This window comes from Chaetura pelagica, unplaced genomic scaffold (genome assembly GCF_000747805.2).
Source record: "Chaetura pelagica isolate M959 unplaced genomic scaffold, ChaPel_1.0 scaffold428, whole genome shotgun sequence".
Classification (NCBI taxonomy): Eukaryota; Metazoa; Chordata; class Aves; order Apodiformes; family Apodidae; genus Chaetura; species Chaetura pelagica.
Window position 1 is genome coordinate 284781 of NW_009954311.1, and position 22138 is coordinate 306918.

At 44.4% G+C, this 22138-nt stretch overlaps 1 protein-coding gene across 1 annotated transcript in view; it reads left to right on the forward strand.

Annotated features, from left to right (window-relative positions):
* Positions 1-13542, forward strand: part of ABHD2 (abhydrolase domain containing 2) — a 23562-nt gene extending 10020 nt beyond the window's left edge. The window contains exons 3-10 of the mRNA XM_010004062.1: positions 7-154; positions 1680-1847; positions 4336-4519; positions 8105-8197; positions 9868-9981; positions 11238-11307; positions 12175-12259; positions 13260-13542. Coding sequence (XP_010002364.1) covers positions 7-154; positions 1680-1847; positions 4336-4519; positions 8105-8197; positions 9868-9981; positions 11238-11307; positions 12175-12259; positions 13260-13456 — 1059 coding nt within the window. The 3' untranslated portion in view covers positions 13457-13542. The remainder of the gene's footprint in view (positions 1-6; positions 155-1679; positions 1848-4335; positions 4520-8104; positions 8198-9867; positions 9982-11237; positions 11308-12174; positions 12260-13259) is intronic.
* The last annotated feature ends 8596 nt before the right edge of the window (positions 13543-22138 follow it).

Here is a 22138-nt window from a genome sequence, read left to right on the forward strand (position 1 = left end):
GTAAAGAGTGGACATATCCAGACTGCCCTTTATGGAAAAATGGGGAGAGTGAGATCACCACATCCGTATGGACTCCGCAAGTACCTGACGATGCCAGATGGAGCAACAGCCACCTTTGATCTCTTTGAGCCACAGTCTGAGCACTGCACTGGAGGTCAGTCAAACAACTGCTGCATCCAGCTGCTAACCTGGATTCTGTGCTGTGGAGGATGGATGCAAACATTGCTGCTTGATTGATCAGAAAGAATAGATATAATTCTGGCAATGGAAGAGGCCTGCCTAGCAATACTAACCCATGTGTGGAAGCTGGGAGGCTATCTTGATGTACACCTACATGTCAGACAGCAGGAGAGACCCTACTAGAATAACTGTAGCAAGGGAAGTTAAGGAACAGAAGAAATGTTCCATAATCCATCTCTCAAGTGAGAGACTGGCAAAGAGAACCTGGTGATAAACCTTGTTTGGAGTGCCCTTTGCCTGTTAAGGCAGTGGGATCATAGCACACAGGAGAGCTCGGTGCTTTGTCGTCTGGTTTGCATGGAAAAGAAGCTAGACTTTCTCTCTCACCCTTAGAATCATATTCTTGGTAGTCTTTACTAACAACAGATGTTTAAAGATACACAAAAACTAGCTCCACATGTACAGAGTATGAAGGAATCTAGACACAGAACACCATGAGAAGTAGAAAATCATGGTGATTCCTTACAACATTGTGTATGTATATTCAGCATGGACATCAGCTTTCAATCTCACTGTTACTGCTAAAAACAGCACCACTTAAAACCTAGTTGCTGTGGCTTGACTTCAGAAGCACAGCTTAGTCCTGCAGTAGTTGATTTCACTGTAACCCTATGACTACCACTTGGCCTTCAGAAAAAGCAGGGCTCTTTTGACTGTGAGGATTGAGATCCTCATGGTACAATGCTGCACTAGAGCAGTTACTGTTATCTTTGTCACTGGAGAGCATCTGAGCAGTGCTTTCCTAGTCAGGCAAAACTTCAATGACTACAGCTGCTAAGCAGTGGAGCTTTGCAGTAAGAGTCCCATAGCTAATTTGAAGTGCATGTTAATCCTGAACGTAATTTACTGTGCTTACTTGAATTACAACAATTGCTTTCTTAGTTGATGAAATGATGTCTTGTTAAGCTAGTGAACAGTGTCAGCAGAACAAATATCATTAGATCAGCCACAAAGCAGATGATGGTCAATGTCAGAATGTCTGTGCTTAGCAAAGATATGTTACACCCAACTCTGGAAGGGAAATGAGGGAACAATTATATAGCCCATCTACTTGGTGCATAACCAAGCACTGGGCTCCAGAGCTTCCACACATTTAGCAGTCAGAACAGGCTGTCAGAAGGCAGAACATGTGTAATGTCAAAAACATCCTTCAATAGGAGTAGTTTACTCTTGGTCTCTAGGCAGTGCCTGTAGAACTGCTTGGGCAGCTTTCCCTGAAGTTAGAAAACTGTTCATCTCCTGTAACATGAATTACTTTTTCACATCTGTAGCACTAGAGCTGCTAGTCTCCAGTCCCATACTGGATTTTTGGCAGACTAGTAGAATTTTTGGCTTGCTTCTAGTAGATGGTTTCCCACGAATCTGAAATGGAAACCTTCTGAATCTCTTAATTTGCATGAAGTGACATTTACTTAACTTCCTCCTCTTTCTGTGCACAGATGATGTCACGATGGTGATCTGCCCTGGGATTGCCAACCACAGTGAAAAGCAGTATATCCGTACTTTTGTTGACTATGCTCAAAAAAATGGGTACAGGTGTGCTGTCCTGAACCACTTGGGAGCCTTACCAAACATTGAGCTCACTTCTCCACGGATGTTCACGTATGGTAGGTGCTTCACAGCAGTGAGGACTTGTTTTCCAAGCCTGTGGAATTCCTAGGGCTTGGTCAGCCTCCTTCAGGATATTGCAACTGTTGTCTCTGAGGACAGTAATTTTGTACTCTTTCTTAAGAACTAAACTGAACTTGCATGTGAGGAAGAGGGGAGGCTAATACTTGAATTCACTTTTCCTTGTCTCTTCTCCCAGCTCCTAAATGTGTAAGATGCTGAAATGTCAGTGGAGTGGAATGTGAAACAAACCTGACTCTGAAGTATAAACATAACTTCTGAGGCTTTGTAAAGTGTGTGAGAGGAGTTTGTACTAGCCTGCCCAGAGAGAACACTTCTATCCTTGGAGGGACATGTGAGGATTGCTTCCTGGATGTGACACAATTGTCAAGGAACAGCAACAATTCTATAAGATGACAGTAAACCTGCAGAACTGGTAGTGCTTAACTGCCATGATTTGGGGCTTTCTCCTTGAATATAAGGAAATATTAACCTGGAAACTAAAAGGAATAAAGGATTTGGAGCTGCTAGTGAGTAGCATGATCCTTGTAGAATGGGGCCTTCTTGCCTGTGACCTGATCTGCTCATTCCTGACATCTCTTGAGCCTTTATGTCCCTCTTTACTGCAAACATCTACATATATGTTGAGTCAGAAGTTGTGGTTTTAGCAGACTGGTATTAGATTTCTTTTTTGAAGATAACCAAAAACTTAAGAGTTTAGATTTGCTAAGAGTTTGGATTAACAGTTTGAATGTTTATCTGAAACAGTTGAATTGCCAAAATAGAAATATTGTGCTTTGAGATTCTGGGTCTAACAGGCAAGTAGGCTGTAATGCTTTGTTGTTTGTTAGTTATTCAATCTAATCCTTGGTGGAAAACCAAGTACAAAAACAAACACTCAATACAAAAACAAACAAAGTACCTCAATTTGTGTTGATGCCCTAGGCTGTTAGTGGCCTCAAGACTACTATGCCTTGGGAACTGAGCATGGCATCCTTAAAGCATTTGCTTTTTGATAAAAGTTGAGTACTTTCTTCTATGGAGCTTTAATTCAGACCTTAGGGAGTTATTCTGTAGGGCATCTCTTGAGACATACCTTTCCCAAGTCTTTTATAGCCTTGGAAAGGGCAAGGAATGCCTAGCACTTCCTTTGTGTAAGGCAGTAAATCACTTGGCAGAATTGTTGTTAAGTGGAGTGCTGGCGAGACCACGGGCAGACTATACTCTGCCTCCAACTCAAATATCCTGGTGTCCTTCCAGCTTTTGTTGGATTCCTGATATATTTGCTGTGGAACAAGTAGCCTAAATTTGGGATGGCTGAATCCTCCAGCCTTTACCTCAAGCTTGACCTGTTGCTCTGCTAGTTTTGGATTCTGAAGTAGTTGCCAGCTGCCCTCAAATCACAGAGGGCACTTTGGAGCAGTATTAGACTGGCATGGGGTACAATCAGAACTCTTAAGACTTATCTCCTTGGGTGAGTTCTACAGGATAGAGCTGGATTTCTGACTCTAGACAGGAATAAACAGCCGAAGCCTTATTCCTGTTGTTCATGTGGTGTTTCCTGTGTGGTTTGCAGTCTTAAATCCACTGGGAAGGTTAAAAAGCATATAGGCTTGATACCAGTGTACTTATGCCATCAGTTTTGCAGCTGCTTTTCCTCATTCTTTTCCCAGACTCAAAGGCAGGAGAAATGGCTGCAGATATTCAGATGTTGCACGGCTAGAGACCTCCACAATCTGAGGACCCAGTGCTTCCTGAAGTTGGATCCCTTGGTGCTTGCACCCTGTGGGATGCAAGTAGGGATATTAACTGAGAGCAGAGTGGATCTGTGTAGGGGTGGTGAGCTCTTCTCTGGAACAGGTCTTCCAGGAAGCTGCAGTATCTTTACCTCTTCAGTGGTTAAAGAGGCCTGGCTGCTTCTGTGTAAACTCTCCCTTCTGATTCCAGAGGGCAGCTGCTCAGGCAGGCCCTGCAAGAGTCCACTGAAAGCTCAGTCCTGACAAGCCAATCCTGTTTTTTCATCACCTCCCTGCATCAGCATGGATTTAAGGATCCATTGCAACCTTGCTGAAAGCAAAAGGAGAAAGCTGCTTTCTAGACACCCCACCTAAGTTCTGAAGTGGCAAACTGCCTCAAGAAGGTAACAATGTGTGCTGTTCTTAGATAGAAATGTCAAGTCCAGAGTTGTTGGACTCTGCTTTTATTTAAAACCACTTTAGAAAGAAGAGTTTGGATTGTCAGATTAGTTATTTCCATGATTTCTAAGCAAGTTAACTTCATCTTTGGCACTCTGTCAGAACTAGGCATGAACTAAGGTCCACAGTACTCATAAAATGGATAAATGAACACGTGAATCAGAGCTTTTAAAACCTTAAGGTTGTAGAAAAGTCAAGGCATAAGAAGTGGGACATAAAACATGCAACGAGAGCCTGAAGTGGGAATTTGGGCATGTTAAAAGTTGATTCTTGACTTTGTTCTTATTTTTAGGTTGCACCTGGGAATTTGGTGCCATGGTTAATTACATCAAGAAGACCTACCCTCAGACCCAACTGGTCGTTGTGGGCTTCAGCCTGGGTGGAAACATTGTGTGCAAATATGTGGGAGAGAGCCAGGCCAACCAGGAGCGAGTGCTGTGCTGCGTCAGCGTGTGCCAGGGGTACAGTGCACTGAGGTAGGTCTTAAGACCATGCTAGTCTCTCCTGGAGGTGCAGGAAAGGGCAGGTCTTTGGCAGGATGCTTGTTGGAAGTGTGCTGCTTCTCGTGCATTGAACTGCTCTGACAGACTGCAGTGTGTGGGATACCACCCTCCTGAAGGAGCAGCCAAAGCTTGGGTATTTTGGCAGCACAAATAAACTTTCTGTCAACAATGTGAGTAAGCTTTCTATACCTGGCCAGGCACATGCTGGCAGCTTCTGGTGTGTGAGTGATAGCTGGCCTAACTCAGTGTCATGGTAGAATTGCCAGTGTCCTAAGAGGAGACACTTCTTGTGTAGTTCTGGTTATAATTAACCAGGCAGGCCGGGCAGTATGTCAAAGTGCTGAGATGATACTAGGTTTGCAGGCAATAGTTTACACTTTCTCATCACTCTGAAAATCACCCTTTGGTTCTTATTAACTTTTCTGGGTTCAGTGTGGAGTTCCATCTGGAATCTCTTACCTGGGAAGGCTGGGAAGAGGGAGACAGCTCCTACACTGGCAGTCCAGGCTCCCCACTTAGTCCTCCATCTCATCAGCTCGACGGTGCTGTGGGCTGATGAGAGATGGAGAGGCACTTGCAACCAAGTTAGGTGATTTGGAAGGTGGAGAGCTGAAGGCTTACAGCCCTAAAGTCTGCCTGAAGTGTTAACCTGTGGTTCCCCACCTGGAAGCTAAGGCTGCAGCACTTCACAAGAGCTGTAACGGCTCCACCTAGTGCTAACAATTTACTGGTGAGGGACCTGAGTACAGCACTGCTGCTTGAAAACTGGTGGCTCAAGTAATGTGCAGTAACTTTGCATGTGTGGACAGTTAATGAAGCTTAAAACAGTGTAATTGGCGAAGCTACTGCTTTCAGTTTTTACCATCTGTATATATGGATAACTATTAAACTAGCTGCATTTTTGAGCCCTGAAACTGTTTGAAATGCAAACTGGGCTGTTGAGACCAGGGTCTCTTGGGGTTCAGATCTGTTGGACAGATGATAATGGTGTAACTATGGCAGCCCTGTGAGGGGTTGCCATGGTATTCACCCTCCCAGCCTGGCTAAGGCTGGAACTCTCTTGATGCTGCTGATGCTCTGCCTGTGCAGGGACCAGTTTGATATTCAGCAGTCTAAAGACACTTTTTATGAGTTAAGCTCTCACAGGTGAAAGATGCTTTTCTGGAAACATTAAAGTGGACTAAAAGCTTGATGTGCACTTCAGTAATATTCCAGCACACCTAATCCATTTTGAGATCAGATGTGACTACTGCTAAAAGAGTATATAACCTGCTGCTAGGTCCCCAAGAGTTTCCACCATTAAAATCTGAACAGATGGTTTCAGAAACAGTTTTTCCATTGTAAGTAAAACGTTCTTTGTCTTGGGGGTTCTGGCGTGGAGCACAGAGCATCCTTTTGAAGCCAGCTCCTCAATTGCATCAGACAGGGTTTGCAAGGATCACATCTGGCTGCAGTCCACTTGCTTCATCTTCTGCAATTACACAATATTGTGTTTCTGGTCTCCAAAATGATGTTGCAAGTAATGTTGATCCTTAAGCCGATTTCTGCAGTGGTATGTGATGAAGTGCTGGCAGAACAGCAGGGCAAGGACAACCTGTTTAACAATACTGCACTTGGATGTTCGAGTGGAAAAGTAACAGCTGCTTGTTTGACTTCAATACAAGCCTTAAGCGGGCTGTGTGGGTTATTGAGCTATTGACTCCACCTGCTGGGTAAACATCTACTAGCAAAGTTTCGGTCACAAAAGATGTGCTGTGTGTTACTGAGCAGTCAACAGGAAGGCTTTTCAGATCCTGTGTTTCCCTGCCCAGTACCTACTTCTGCTTTAAATGCTGTTTAGCTGAAGAGCTAGGGGAAAGCAACATCAGTAAATATCTACTGAGCAAAAGGCAGAGTAGGGAGGCTCCTGGTTATAGAAGTAGAAGATACAAAGCACCTCCAGGTTAATGGTTAAGCCTTAGCCTTCCTGGGCTTTATCTGGTAGGTTAAAATAACTGGCCTCATCCCTCTGGGCTACATGAAAGTGCATTACCCAGACAAACATCACTAGTTAGTTTACAGTTCCATTTTATTTTTTATTAGGTTGTATAGCCTTTATTCCCCAGACAACTTCACTTTAGGAAGAGAAGGGAGGGAAAAATAATGGTGAGCAAGGAGAGTCAGGGATCTGAAATATGAAAGTCTTTCCAGAGCACTAAGCATGAGTCCCATAGATGGGCATAATGAAGTAGCAGCAATACTAGGGGTCTGCCAGAAGAATGAGATTCTTAGTTCAATGATTTAACACAGTCTGAGGAATTTTTTCCCTGAGGCTAAACAGGGACATGTCTTTGTGTTCCTTAATCTCTGCCCTCTGCCTGCACAGGCTTGATTCTGCTTCTTGATCTTGTGGAATGCATCTTCACTATAGCTACAGGCTGTGGGGAGAGTTCTCAGCTTTGAAACATGCGCAGTCCTCAAAATACTGGAAGCTGCCTTTTTTCAGTTCTTGCAGTTTTTCATAGTAGGAGCATTACTGTGTGCTACAGGGAAATGTAGTAGCTTTAACTTCAAATTTCTTGTAAAAACTTAAGTTTGCTTCGAAAATCTTTTGTGAAGAAAGAAATGGGCATCTTCCTGTCTTCCTTCATTCCCCTGCCCTGGCTTAAATATGGTATGCATAGTCTGGCTAGACATAAAGATAAGAAAACTTTCTTTTAAAAGTGGCTTTACTATTAAAAAAAGCTTTTGCTCTGGCACAGGGCTTGCAGGTGGTGACGTGGGAGGTCATTCTAAATCTGCTCTAGTTGTCATGGTATGTTAATGTTTAAATGGTGGGAGCACTTCAGTAGCTGAAACTGCTCCCAGCAGTCTTAGGTTGCTCAGTAAATGATAGTGTGTTTCCTCAGTAACAGCCAACTCTGTGAAGACTAAAGCTGTAACCTGCCCATGACCCTGCGTAGCAAAGCAGTGCTGGTATCTGGCAAAGCTCACTGGGTCTGGATGGTGTTAATTCTGCGTTAGCAACAGATAAGCTGTCAAGTGCTTTTCTGCTTTGAGAATAGGTAAAGATTTCAACTCAGATGCCACTTGCAGCTGCAGCTAGTATTTAGTCCTACAGCTCCTGCCAAAGAAGCTAAAACAATAATAGTGCCTGTACATCTTGGAAACGTTTGGACATTATTTCTTCTGCAGAGCTAATATACATGATAGACAACACTTTGTTCAACAAAGGTTTTAGTTCTTTGGTAGTCCCACTAGGTAAATTACATTTAACTTGTGCAAAGGGACACTAAAATCCTCTTGTTGGTGTTGCAGCTCTTGATTGATGGCTCTTAAATTCTCTGATCAAAACAGCTAATTGTGTTGTGCAAAATGAGACTGGACATCTGTGTTCTGATACTACCAAACTTCATCAAAGTGGAAATAACTTCCTGGAGAAGGTTAAGCCGTGGCAGGGAAGGCCTGCAGATTTGTTTACATAGCCTCCAGGCTGCCAGAAGATGTTACAGTGTATGAATCTGACCTTACAAGATCTACATTAACAGCTTTGATTGTTCTGCGCTGTGTTTTTTCTAGGGCACAGGAAACCTTCATGCAGTGGGATCACTGTAGAAGATTTTACAACTTCCTCATGGCAGACAACATGAAGAAGATCATCCTTTCTCACAGGTACTACAGTACATCACTTCAACTGACAGTATCAACTGGGTCATTTGCTACATTGGATTTGTCTTCTCAGTCCTTTAAAACAGGACTCCTGAAAGATGATGCACCAGTTCCTTTCTTGGTAGCCTTTAGATGAACCAACAGAGAAGGGAAGCCCATGTCAATCTCATCCATATATTGTAAAATACACAAATAAGCTTTGGTGATCTTGTTATAAGAAAGCAGGCTTTGTCTTTCTGCCTTCTGAGGAAACTTAATGAATAAACAAGCTGTGCACATGAAAACATTGCAATTAGACTTCAAAGCCAAGTGTTCTGCATCTGTTTCACTTCTAGCCAAAGAATTCCCTATTCAAGGAGCCTCTTGTTCTGCCACCTACCTGAGGTAGGACTTATCTTCAAGATCTGCTGTATGGGGCTGCTGCTTATCAAATAAGCAAACAGTCAAACTGTAGCTGTGGCTTCTAGCTGTTCCTCTAGAGAGAACATGTAGTCAGCAAAATACCTAGTGTTGCTCCTCCTGGAGGACAAGTGTACTTGTAGGGTCCTGTGCTGCTGTTGTGATCTGTGGCTCTCACACACCAAAGGAATGTTTGTTAAACACGTGATGTGCTCTGTGTGTTTCTTCCATCACAAGTTTTCTGGGTACTTCTTTCTAAGGCAGTAAATGTGTAGGTACCTCATCTGTGTATATTTGAAGTTGCCTGACTCAAGGGAGAAGGATGGGAATATCTAAGAACCACTCCAATTAAGAACACGTGTCACTTGCAAACTTTCAGTGAATGGTTTACACTCCTGTGCAAAATGAAATGCTTGTAGAAGGAATTAGGGCAGCTGACATGTAGGATGATCCACACAATTCATTCCAGATTGACAAATATTTAGTCAACTTGACCAAATTTAACATGTGAAGTTAGGTAAGCTCTCATTAAAATGTACTTAAATTTATAATCCAGAAAAAAAACATTGCTGGCTCAAAGGAGAGTCTTATGTAAACTTTTTTCCATAATCACTTGTGCTCTAAGGCAACTCCCCCAAATCAAATCTAGCCTCCCTCCTACTCTGCCCTGCAGCTGCCTCTGAAAGGAAATAAAAACCCTTTTCCAACTTGTGGGTTTTGTTCTATTTGTTAAGGGAGCAGTTTGTTCTGGTAAAGAAACATCCTCTCCTGAGGGCAATAACTAATTATGAGAAGTGTCCATAGTAAATAGCTTTCTGCTAAGGTAATGCCCCAAGTAATTTCTGCTGTGTGAGCTATCTTAATATCTGTGCTGGGGAGATTTTAGGACCAGATGGTGAAGGAGATGCTCTGCCCAGGACTGTTAGTGCTCTCACCCCAGCCACCCACAAGTTTGGTCTGAAGCCAAAGGACCTTCCCTTTAACATGCAGCCTCTGTTCCACATACCCCTAGTGCTGTCTGTTCTGGGAAGATCCTTGTGCAGTTTTTCAGTATAATAGAAAAACACCTTTTCTATAAAGAAGCTGCCAGAGTTTTTGTTGTGTTGCTGGAAAGGGAGGTGAAGCAATAAGCTGTCCTTCTTCCAAATAAAACCTCGTGTATATGTAGCTGCTTCTGTTCTTTTCAGACTTGGTAAATTCAGTTGTTCTTGAACAGGTCATGGCTTTACTGCCCTTTTGTTATTTGGATGTTTTTCTTGATGTTCCTCTTCCAGGCAAGTTCTTTTTGGAGATAACAACCTGAAGAAGCCACAGAGCCTGTTAGATGCAGATCTGAGCAAACTCTATACAGCAACATCCCTTATGCAGATTGATGATAACATTATGAGGTATGAAGGGTGGTTGTCTGATCCCATGTAGATCTCTGAAAGTCCCTTCCCTTTCAGGTGTTGCTGTTGGGTGCCCTTTGCTGTGCCTCTAGGAATCTGCTGAAATACATTGCTGACAACCTAAAATTCTTCCTTGCCTTCATATTGAATGAAACTTACCAGAAAAAAACCTAAACTTATTCTTGACAGTCACAACTTCCATAAAATGACTCAGGAGGCATCTGTTTATCAGTAAATATGAACCTGCAGCCTTCAATAATATAGGAAGAGGCCATTTCTGCCTGCAAGATCTAGCAAAAAAAAAAAAGGGCAGAATGTAGAAAGCAGCTCAGAATGACTCATAAATGAGTCTTTAGCCCTGCTGGAATTTTTTTGGGGAAAAAACCCCTTCTCTCCAAAAACCACTACTACCTTCTCAATAAACATTAGGGTTGGCTGAGATAATACAGCCTCTTTTACTTGTCACACTAACATTAGCTTTCTGCTTTATTAAGCAGTAGCTTGTTACTGCCTGTGTGCTTGAAAACAGCACAGCACTTGTGTCAGTAGCACTGTTCGTATCATGGCATATTCTGTAGAATTGTTTACAGCTTTCCAAAATGTCACTAAGCTGTCAGCTATACAGCTATAATGCTTTGGGCAGACTAAGAGTATTGCTGGTTGCTTTTTAAAAGCCATTCTGGGGGAAATCTCCCTACTTGTCCCTCATCCCTGAGGCCTTCCTAGTTTGGGCTGACAGCTATGTTGTTTCTTATGAAAAAAAAATAAAATAGGCACTAGAGTACAAGTTTACTGAATTCTTGGTGTGGGATGGGGTGCTAAGGGTTTGGCAAAGAATGGGAAGGACAGTGAATTTTGGATGCCTTGTAGGCAGAATGTTTGAGGTTCATAAGCTGTGGTGGCTTTGTATGCTGAAAGGTTTTCAGGTAAAGATGAACAAGATCACAACCTTTTCTTTCTTCCACATGTACAATTAAGTGGAGTGAGATACTTCAAAAGAAGTGCTTTGAAAGTTGCTAGACTTCAACTTCCATGTTTAACTTGCCATTCTATCACAATGTTTGAGTAAGCCCAGGAGGTATAAAGGCTTGTGCTGCCAAGGGTGAGTTTTGCAGAGGCACTGGTTAGAGGAAAAAGAGCATTGTCTGTGAAAAGTGAAGCATCATTCTTATCTCTGCATTATGTCTTCTCACTTGAAAGTGAGTCACGTGGATACTAGAAGCAGGTGATTGCAATGACAGTCTCCTCTATTTCAGGAAGTTCCATGGCTACAGTTCCCTGAAGGAATATTATGAAAAAGAAAGCTGCCTGCAGTATCTGCACAGGGTAAGCTCTTGCATTAAAGGCTGCTCTTGTACCTTCATTTTCCAACTGGAGAGAAACTGCACTGTGGTTTCTGTTGTTGATAGCCAGGCACAGCTGTCTTATCTGGGATTCTCAGAAATAATCACTCACAGTATGTTAGAGTAGGATTTCAGTTCTTGCTACCTCTTAATACTGGGGCTGAAAGCTCTGGGCTCTTAAAAGCTTAGAACCCTGGCAGGTAGTAGCACCCAAGTGATCTAGATAAAGCCATGCATTCAGCTGAACCTGCTGAGTGTATGAGGACAAGGTGGGAAGTGAGTGGTGGCACAGAGCCTGCAGTCTCAAGGAAGAAAGACTTACTGTGGAAGAAACTTAAATTGCAATCTGACCAGCAGATGTTTAGCAGACCAATGTTTTGCTGAAGTGGAACCGGAAGATTTAGTTCCTTCTTGATCTGCTGAGCCAGAGGATGGAGAATGGTCCAAGGGAGTTTCCTGGATTTCAACCAAGGTGTTTATAACAAAGCTGGCACTAGCTGCCTGATGTGCAAAGCAATACAGAGCAAAAAAGGGTGTAGTTATTTGAATTTTGAGAGTAGGGAAGATCTGTGACTCAATCTGTATTTGCTCTGGTGCACCCTTTCCCCTTTTGTACAGCTGAGTTGAAGAAAAAAAACCAAAACAGTCAAGCTCTCAAGTACATCATTGGTAAAAAGCCACTATAAATTTCTAATCTCTGCTTTTCTGATGCTTCTCCAGGTATAGCTCAATTCTGAAATAAGGTGTCTTAATGGAGTTGAGCTAAGATGCTTTTACAGTTGGTAGACTGAAATTTAAATACCAACCCCCTTACTGTTTTTTCCCTTTTCTGCCATGCTTATTGATGCAGATCCATGTTCCCCTTCTGTTGGTTAATGCTGCTGATGACCCTCTTGTGCATGAGAGTCTTCTATCAATTCCAAGAGCTCTTTCAGGTATGTTGAAACAGTTTGCTGCAGCTGTGCACATTTTTATCTGCTGCTTCCTTATCACATCATCCATGATTTCAAAGCAGCTTGACTTGCCTCCTTACATCTGTAATCCTGTGGAAGGTGTCCTAAGCCTCTTTAGATCACCAGTCACTAGAACTAACAAGGCTAACCTTGAGCAGGAAGATCTTGAGTCCTTTCAGGCCCCTTCTGCTGGTTTGGCTTGTTCTAACAGCCAGCATTTTACATTCAGGTTACATTATTGAATGGGAAAAAATGCTTCCTTGTGTCTCCATTCCTCTCTGGGATTTAGTAGAAATGTGGGTTATTCTAGTGATAGTCTTCATCAAGTACAGATGAACAGCCCCCTATGCTGATGAAGGACTGGGGCAGGGGCTGTGTTGTTTGATACTGAACTTAGGATCTCTTCCTTGAAAGGAGTTCTATCTTCAGCCAAAAGAGAGAGCAAATGGCCTGTAGAAGCTCAGAAGAGGGAGCTGGCTGCTGCTGTGTCACACAAATAGAGGGTGCACAGGGAGGGAAGCAGGGTTCATGCTTTTCCTGATTGTAAGCAGAGTATCCACAGCTGCTTCCAGGTAGAAGCAAGTGCAGGGATTTTTCTCACTATACCATGGAAGGTGGCTGATGTACTGGAAGAGCTTAGAGCAGCTTGACATGGTGTTAACAGTGTCTGAGTTAAAGATGTTCATTCATTAAAGGAGCATGACTGTGGCAGTGCAGGCATTGCTGGAAGGACTCAGCCATCAGCATTTCTTGGGCAACCTTCTTGTACTGGGATTGGTTCCTGCAGACTGTCCTGCCCTGTGAAGCAGTTAGGGCATGTGCTTTGGACTCCAAAGTAGGCCTGCCAGTGCATTTCTGCTTCCTACATAATTGCTCCTTTGGGTCGGATACTATGCCAAGGGTCAAGGTGATTATCACAAGATGGTTTCTCTCAGCTGCAAGATGTTAACCTTCTGGAACTTGGTCTCCTTTTGTTTTACAGAGAAACGGGAAAACGTCATGTATGTGCTGCCCCTTCATGGAGGCCATCTGGGATTTTTTGAGGGGTCTGTACTATTCCCAGAACCTCTTACGTGGATGGATAAGCTTGTGGTGCAGTATGCCAATGCCATTTGCCAGTGGGAGAAGACAAAGTCTCACTGCTCAGACTCAGAGCAGGCTGTATCTGGCCAGGAGTAAACGACCCAAAGACTCTGGATCACTTCAGTATATTTCTCCCTTTGGGAACATCTTGTTTGTTCCCACACCTGCTGCTTCAGGTTTCCATTTTCCTTGATATCCTATGGCTGGGGTTTGATCACAATGTCTTCTTCCACAGTGGAGTTAAAGCAGAGGGTAATGTCTAGTCAGAGCATCTTTGTACTTATAGTCACTTGGCTTTGGAATGTACTGCTCTGCTTGAAGAATTAGGTTTCTGACTGCAACTTGTTACAGGGTTATTGAGCTAAAGACAGCTTGCTTTAATATAGTAGAAGTTTCAAATGTCAAATCCCTTCACCTGCTGGTCAAAACCTTGATCTGCAGCACTTGTTTAGATGTAGATGACTAACTATAACTCTGTTCTCCTCTGTCCTGATGGAAAAACCCAGGCCACAAGCCAGTGAGTAGTTCAGTCTAAAGGCATGAAAATGTCACTTGGAAAAACAGATGCTCTACTGCCAGTGGAGTTGCAGCCTTCTTGAGGGAGCTTTTTGCTTCCTAGGAATGCACTTACATGAGTCAATCAATTTAAAAATACTTCCATGCTTCAGCTGTCTGTGGATTGGGTGTCTTTATGCTGGGACTCAGAAAAGCTGCAGGCTGGCAATACCAGTTAATGCTTCTGTGAGAACATGTTCTCTTGCACCAGGACTAGATCAGTCGCTTTCTTGTCATCTTTGCCCCTTTTTAAATGCAGTCATCTTTTTAGTACTTTTTTGTTGGACCCAGGGCTTTTTGAAGCTGGCTCTAGCATCCAAATGGAAACTAATTATTAAGAATCTGCAGGATATTTCTGAGAGCAAAAATTGTTAAGAGTATTTCATAGAATTATGTTCTGTTTGTGATTCACTTGTTGAAGAGGAAGATATCTATTTAGATGTACTGCCCTTAAATCAGGATAAATCATACCAAGATTCTTCCCCTAGAAATGGCTTTCAGACACAAGACTTGCCTTACAGTTGTTGGGGAACTGGATGACTCTAGTGCAATTAAAATGGTATCTTTGCCTGGCTAACTATTTCCACATGTATGTAATGGTGTAGAATTACTAGCTCCTGTAAGACACTGGGCTCTTCCTCACTTGAATTCCTTTTCCATACCCAGGCATCCTCTTCTAGTTTTAATGTGTGAAGTGTGAAAGCTGTTGGCAGGAAAGATGCTTCCACGCATGTGCTTTTCCCTTAAGTGACTGTTATGGTCTGTGCCAATATTCTAGTCTATCCCCTGGAAGGAAAGTTGTCCCATGTCAATCTGGAGACTGAAACTTTGTGATCAAAATTTTTATTTTGTTGTGGGTTTTTTTATTTTTCTGTTTAATATTATAGTCATCCTTAGGACTTCTTTATCACAGTGTCAGTTAAGTTCTTTTCCTGTGACACTTCCCACATCAACTAGCACTTTATTGCTTCAGCCTTGGTCTGTGCTTCAGGCACTTTAGTTTATAGCTTAAGGGTGAAACAAGCTGCAAGACGTCAGTCTGATGTAGGGGAACAAGCCTTCTGGACTGCCCTGTCCCTCAACTTCAGTAGGTTGGAAAGGTGGGGTTTTGTTTTAATAAAGCAATAATTAACTATTGTAGCAAAGGTGTATTATCATATCAGGAAACTTCTTTCATTTGCCTTAGGCCAGACACCTTGGCCTGTTAGAATGAGCTGTGGGCATCTGCACATCCTTCTGGTTAGTAAATCCAGGTTTCCTTTTTTCCTCAAGTAAAAGATGTGACTGAGAAAAGCTATAGCAAGACTTGGCCATGCTTGTGGCTGTTCCTTAAGAACTATTTTAGGGCATTAGTTAGCAAGGATATTCTTGGCTGATGGATATCTTGTCTCTGGATATCTTTTCCTCTTATCCATACTGCATCTATATAGCACTAAAATCTGTCATAAAAGACACTTCAGATTTTTGCTTAAGTAGCTGTTCATATGATATTCACTGGAAATTACTTAAATATTTTCTTGTGTCAACAGAAGTGGAGTGTAAACACCACTTGTATACATTGAAAATACAGTATAAATTTAGGTGTGTAGGGCAATGCTTTCTTATCTCCAGTGTGTTACAATTTTAGACGTGTTTCACCTTTCATAGTATACTACAGCTGTAGCTTGCACAGGTCATGAAGGAACAACACTGCCCTTCCCATGCTTCATGTGTCCTTCCTCAATCCAGCTTTACTGTGCTGAGATGAATTATCAACTTCAGACAGCTCTAGAGCAACAGAAGACATCCTTATTACTGATACCTTTGAGGTGAAGAGCCCATCTTTTGATCCAACATGTGAACTTCTGTCCAAGGTTGGTCAATGTGCATCTGACCTCCTTTGAGAGCAAAATATCTGCCTTCCTCAACTTGAGAGCCTTATCAAAAGCAGAGGTGCTCTGCCCAGCTCCCCAGGCAGCTGAAGCTCTGCCTTCCTTCCCAGGACCCCAGGCTGGCAGAAGAGTTTGGTTGTTGACTGGCCCAGGACATGAAAGTCAGGAGGGTGAGAACTGGCTTGGTACTGTCTGGAAAGGTTAATGATGAGGCAAAGCAAGTGATTTGCCTCTGGTCGGGTCAGTCCAGCCCCTATGAAGGTTGAATTTTGTCCTGGGAAGCTTAACACATGAGGTTGTTGAAGTGTGTGCATTTTGAGATCATTGCAGTATAATTTGATAATGCAGTTCAAGATTAAAGCATGATGAATCAATGTCATGTGTTCTGTTTAGTTTCAAACCAGGATGAGAGCATCAGCAGAGCTCTTCCCCAGGTAGTCTCATGTGGTATCCACACTGTGTTCCTGTAAGTAAGTAGAACTTGGACATAAACCTGAAAGACTCTCTCAATCAGGTGGCAAGTTGTAGAGCTGTTTGGATGGTTAGGCTGGTCCAACCATCAGCTTCAGCAGTGTGTGTAGAGATCTGAAGATTGTAGGTATGCAGCTGGGACTTGCTCTTACTGAACACAAGGAACTTGCACCTTCCACTACATCAGATCTGACAGAATTTTTAATGGTCCCTTAGCTTCTAAGTTGAAGGAGTTTTCAGATGGGTCTGGGAGTGTTGATGTTGCACTGTAAAGACAGAAACTTGAACTTCCCTGCAGTTTTTTTCCCAAGTGTTTTTCTGCAGTTCTTGTTTATGAGGACAGAGATTACAAAGACATTGCATTAAGCAAAGGTGTTGGGAACTATTAGCTGCAGCACTGCATTTAGCCAAGCTACCTGTGTGTCATCTGTCCTGGGTCTGTCACAAGTTCCTAGACCTCAGCCCTTTGACACGTGGTGCCTTGCCCTTTTTTTCCTCCTCCCTTGACATCAGCATATCTAGAGACTTCAGTAACAGCTCTGTCAGAGCTCTTGGGGCTTTGCATTTTAGGAAATGACTTCTCAGACACTAACTAGGTAGTGAGACACCCTTGGCAACGTACGTTGTACAAGTGTACTGACTGAAAAGATCTTTGTGGGCAGCCTGCAACTGGCTACAGTCTTATTTCTAGGCTTAAAACAACAATGTGTATAAGCCCTGGATCACTTTCAGCTCTCTTCTCTAGCAGTAGGGATTGAGTAGTAGATGGAGGGTTTGTTTTGCTGAATGTCACTTATAATCCAGAAGTTTTGTCTGTGAACTCCAGCTGGAGGTAGATTGTCTAAGTGACTGGATCTCAAAAGAAAGAGCAGAGTAGCAACTTCAGGATTTAATTGCCAAACAGTTTAGTCACTGGGGTTGCCTCCCAAGTTTTTCTAGAAAAATATTTTGCCTGTCCAGAGTATGTTGGAATTCTTCACAGCCATTTTCCAGGAGACCAGAAAAGGTCCTAGCCTTGAGTTGCATGTATAAGTATTTGTTGTGAAAGGCATCTTTCTTCTGGCTTGAGTCACGCTCCATGTATCCTTACCTCTTTGATGGACCTGTTGGTTGGGTTGGTCCTGGAGCCACAGTGACTCAAAGCAGTGTCTCCTTCATGGCTTTGAAGTGAAAAGCAAAGAGCTGCTCTTGGTGTGAGGACTTCTGAGTTTCGTCAAAGCTTGGAATGCCTCAGAACAACACCAGCCAAGAGAAGGGGTGCCTTGTAACTGTACCCCTTTTATTGCTGACCTTGTCTACTACAGTGGCCTGGACTTCCTCAACTATTGGGGCATCTTGGGCATAAGTGCTATCCATGAGTCAAAGCAGTTGCCAGCTTTCCATGCTGAGGTGGGAAGGTTTCTAGGGCTGCATTTTGAACATCTGTGTTCTTGGTTTTGCTGGTTAATCAATGGATGCAACCATTGGAATCCAGGGCAGCATTTATCAGGTTGAGTCTGCTGGAATTGAACAGCCTTTTCCAAGTCTATTTGGTAACACTCCAAAAGCTCCAGCTCCACATTCCATGTGGATAGTCTGTGTCTTCTCATCTAATGGCCTTGTCTAACCCAGGTGGTTTTAGTGCCCTGTCCCACAAGGTGGCTCTACACAAAGCCTTCTTGCTTCTGACAATGACAAGGTCACATCTGTCTCTGGTCATGCAAGAGCTTTGATTATATACAGAACCTCTTTCTGGGGTGTCCACTATAGTTCTACTAGGATGTTGACCCTTCTTATAGTTCCTACCAACTGGGATGTCTTTTTTTTTTTTTTTACAAAGCCAAACAAAATCCACCTGTATTTGATATAACCAAACCCTACTGCTTAGCCCAAGTCAGCAGCTTTCCAAAAGAGCATGTATTCTCATTTTGCTGCTTGACAGCTTGCCCATAATTCAGTCATTAGAGCTTCTTCTTGAGAAAATACAGCCTCTTCAGAAGGAGGGACCCTTTCTCTGACAATCCCAAGCTGAAGAAGTGCATGGAGAGCTTGAGAAGAACAGACCTGTACCCTTCTTGTGCCCATACAGATGTGTTAGAACAGACTGAGTGACTTCTGATGTTATTAGTGATCAGCTTACTATGAAAATACTTTCGAATAGGCAAAACCATAATCTGGAGCCATCTCTAAATGCTGCCCTGAAAAAGCTTGTGTACTGAGACACCGTCCCTGCTGCCATGTTTTGAGTCAGATTCTCTGGAGGTGACAGCTGCAGGGGGAGGTGATTTGCAACTAGCAATGCAATTTTTCTATATCTGCTGATGTTTACCTTTAAAAAATATATATAAATACATATAATTGTCTGATTTTTTTCTTTAATTTTTTTCTTGTGTGGTGTAAAATGGAGGTCATTGCAAAACAAAATGTAATTTTGTTATCTTTGATTCAGTGGGATTTCTTTATTTAAAAATAAAGGACTTATTGAAGTCAGTGCTACATGTAGTGCCTGTGTGCAATGTTGTTGGGTGCTGAAGTCCAGCCCTCACTCCTGACAGTTGAAGGGGGGAGAGGATCATCTGCTGTGGGAGTATATTGGGCCAACAAGGTGATACTCATTAAAATGCAACTGGGTATCTGAACATGTTCCTTCAGCCACGAGCCTCCCTTATTAGCTAGACAAGAAACAAGAGCACACCTTTAGCCCTAGTCCTTAAAGGCCAATTTGGTATTAGATGCTAAAGTTTCTGGTCACTAGTGCTGTCTAAGGCAAGAGGGCCTTGGGGAAAGGCTGTCCTTGTATCCCTGTGGCACACACAGAGGCAGGAGTGGGTTTGCTGTTTCCTCACTGGTGTTCCAGACAGGACAGCACTCCTCAGTACCTCCTGTTCCATCAACTCAGGTGTTGCCTTTCTGTTTTGACCTGCTAGTTGGGTTATTTGAGTGGTAAAGGGCTCCTTTGAGGGAGAAACTTGAAGCTTGTACTCCTTCCTACACAAGAGGGGTGGCAGTGGTGGGGATGTCCTTTCCACCCTTTGCTTCTTGAAGCTGTTGCACCTTCTGTGCCCATCTTCAGAAGACTTGGCTCTGCTGCCCCTGAACACTGCACTGAATGTCAGGTAAACAAATGAGAAGACCACCCAGGGACTGGGTATGGTATGTAACAGCACATGGGTGGTGTGCCAGCCCCACCACATTGTCATCTCCAGCTGGAGCTCTCCTCTGCCTCAGTTGTGTTCCAAAGAGCAGAACAAAGACAGATCTGCTACAGAAAGCCTCCAGGGAGAAGTCAGTCTGAACAGCTCCTGCTCTATACAGGAGTAGCCAACAATGGCCCTGGTTGTCTTGTCTGGTGTGGCTGAGCATGGGGTGGCTACCAGGCTCCTGAGCATGTGACACAAGCACTGGTGATGCTCAAGCCTTTCTTGGTTGCTTTTTGTCTTATGGCCAAGAGAGGTCCTGGACTCCTCTCTTGTGGAGAAGGGAGATGGCATCAGTTTAAAAAAAAAATAAAATTGAAAGCTTACCCCAAAAATGCTGAAGGTGGTTTTTGCCAGTGGGTTAGAGCAAGTTTTGACAGTCCTGTGTCAGCCCCCAGGTTCTCCCAGGATCAGTAGGTTGCTGGAGGACTTCTCCAGAGCAGGACCTGTGGCTGTGCCAGGACAAGACCTGAATGAGACAGGGCACAGGGCTGAGCTGTGGCCCTTCCCACAGCCTGTGGAAGGACTCTCCTCTGGGCCAACAGCTTTCCTGCAGCCTGCCATCATCTGTTATTTTTCTCTCCACACTTAGAGAGCACATGGATTTCCTAATCTTTCAGCTGCTGGCAGAAGAACCACACAACCTCTGGCCAGGGCACTTTGACATCTAAGAGATTAACCACTTGTTTGAGCCCAAGGCATGGAAAACCCCTGCCACAAGCACTTCTTGACTGATGCTTAAGAGCTCATTGGTGTGTGGATTTTCTTTTTGTTTACAGACCAAGAGAGACAGGTGTGGAGGGTAACTGGGACTGGTGAGCCCCAGAGAGGCTGGGCCAGGACCATCACTGCTTTTCCCCTGCAATGAGAGCTGTTCTGTGGGAAGCAGCTTTGGGCTCCATCTCTAGTTTATTGGTCATTGCAATTTAGCTGTTAGAACTACTCAAAACTCCTTCCTGTCACTCTGGGGGAGGCTGAGGCCAGCATGGACCCTGCTCTCTTTGCTGTTGTCTGTCTGACCATCAAAGCAAGCTCCTGGCTGACAATTTGTCCCAGCAGTGGTGAGCAGCCACAGAGAACCTCCCAAAAGCTGTGGCTGTTCCAGTCCAAATCCCAAAGCCAGCAGGGTGGTGCTCCCGTTTGTGCATATGGGGTGATTTTTTTGGATCATCTTCTGTTTTTACAAGTCAGCTGCAATTGCTCTGTCTCCCAGGCAAGCTGTGCTGTTGTGTTTGCACTGGCCTGGTGGTTGTAGGGTTTTCACATGTGGTTTCCTTGGGACGGCTCCAGATGCTTCCCCATTCCACTGAAAGTACTGCACAGTAAGGAGCCAAGCAGAGCCCTGCTGCCTTTTGCCCTCCCTCTGGGAGTTTTCTCTCCTTCTGGAGGCTCTCACACAAGGCTAGAACTCACCATGCATGGACCAGCCACACTGCTGAGGCTGGAGAAAACAGATTTAACCCCAGTCGCCTCTGCCCAGACAGGCCCCAACCTCCCCGCAGCTTTGGAGCCCACATCCTGTTTGGTTTGAGCCTGAGCCAGTGCCCTGATGAATGTGGCTCTTGTCAGCACCCTCCACCTCGGCTGGCCCCAGGAGGGGGCCTGGTCTCCTACTTGGCTGCTGAAGGGTGCCTGTGTGTAGCTGCAGAGCTGGGAGGGAGGACAGGGCTTGCTGCAGCACCAGCCTGACAGAGGAAGGTAACCTGGGCAGAGACCCACGTCTTGCTGTTCCCCAAGCCCTCCTGCTCACCACGGGAGGAGAAGACAGTCTGGAAACAGGTACACAAGCTGCTCTGGGTAGGAGATGCCTAATTCACAAACCAGAACGTGCCACCTTCCCTGGGACACAGCTACTTCTGCCTCCCTCCTCCCCACTGGGCTTCTGCTGACTCCACCTTAGCAGGGGCTGATTAGCATCAGGCACAGCTCCTGTGCCAGCCCAGAACCCTGCTCTGCCCTCTGGGCTGGCTTTTGGTGAGGCTTTTCTGCCTGAGCACCCTCTCACGGGGCAGTGCTGGAAGAAACAGCTGTGCTGAGGCTTTTGCAAGATTTCAGAGAGTGTATTCTGCTTGTCTTTTACTGCCCTGCAGTTAAAATCCACCTCTTGCTCTTAACAGCAGCTGCAGCCTCTGTTCCTGCTCATTGCCTGCCTGGCTGAGCAGAAATGATGCAAAACCAGCTTTGCCTGGGCCTCTGGGTTCTTATTTGCATCTTTTGGGCTGTTTTCTCTTTCTTGGTTAGAACAGATAACTGAGAACTGGAGGGCCTTGCTCAGGCAGGGGTGGGACTCCTTCTGGGATGCAGAGGGATGGAGACAGCTGGTACTTTGGCCACTGTAGGGAGACAGGGACACTCCTGGCCTCCTTAGAACCAGCAGCACAGCCAGCACCTGTGCCCAAATGGCTGCACCCATGTTCCTTGCCAGATGCCACAAGAGACCCCAGAGCTCTGCTGTTAAACACTTTATTTCTCCCTTGCTGTAGCCCTCCCTTCCCAGAGCAGACACTCTCCTGGTCCTCCCACCACAGCTGCAGGGCACGCTGCAGGAGGGGACTGGTGGCCTGTCTCAGGTGGCTCCCAAGGGAAGAGAATGCTCTGCCTGGGAGGGACAGAGCTGCCGGGCAGCCCGCTGCCAGGTTGGGGAGGGGAGGGACACAGGTGTGGAGCAACACATCCAGAGTGCCTCTTCATGAGCAGGCATCCAA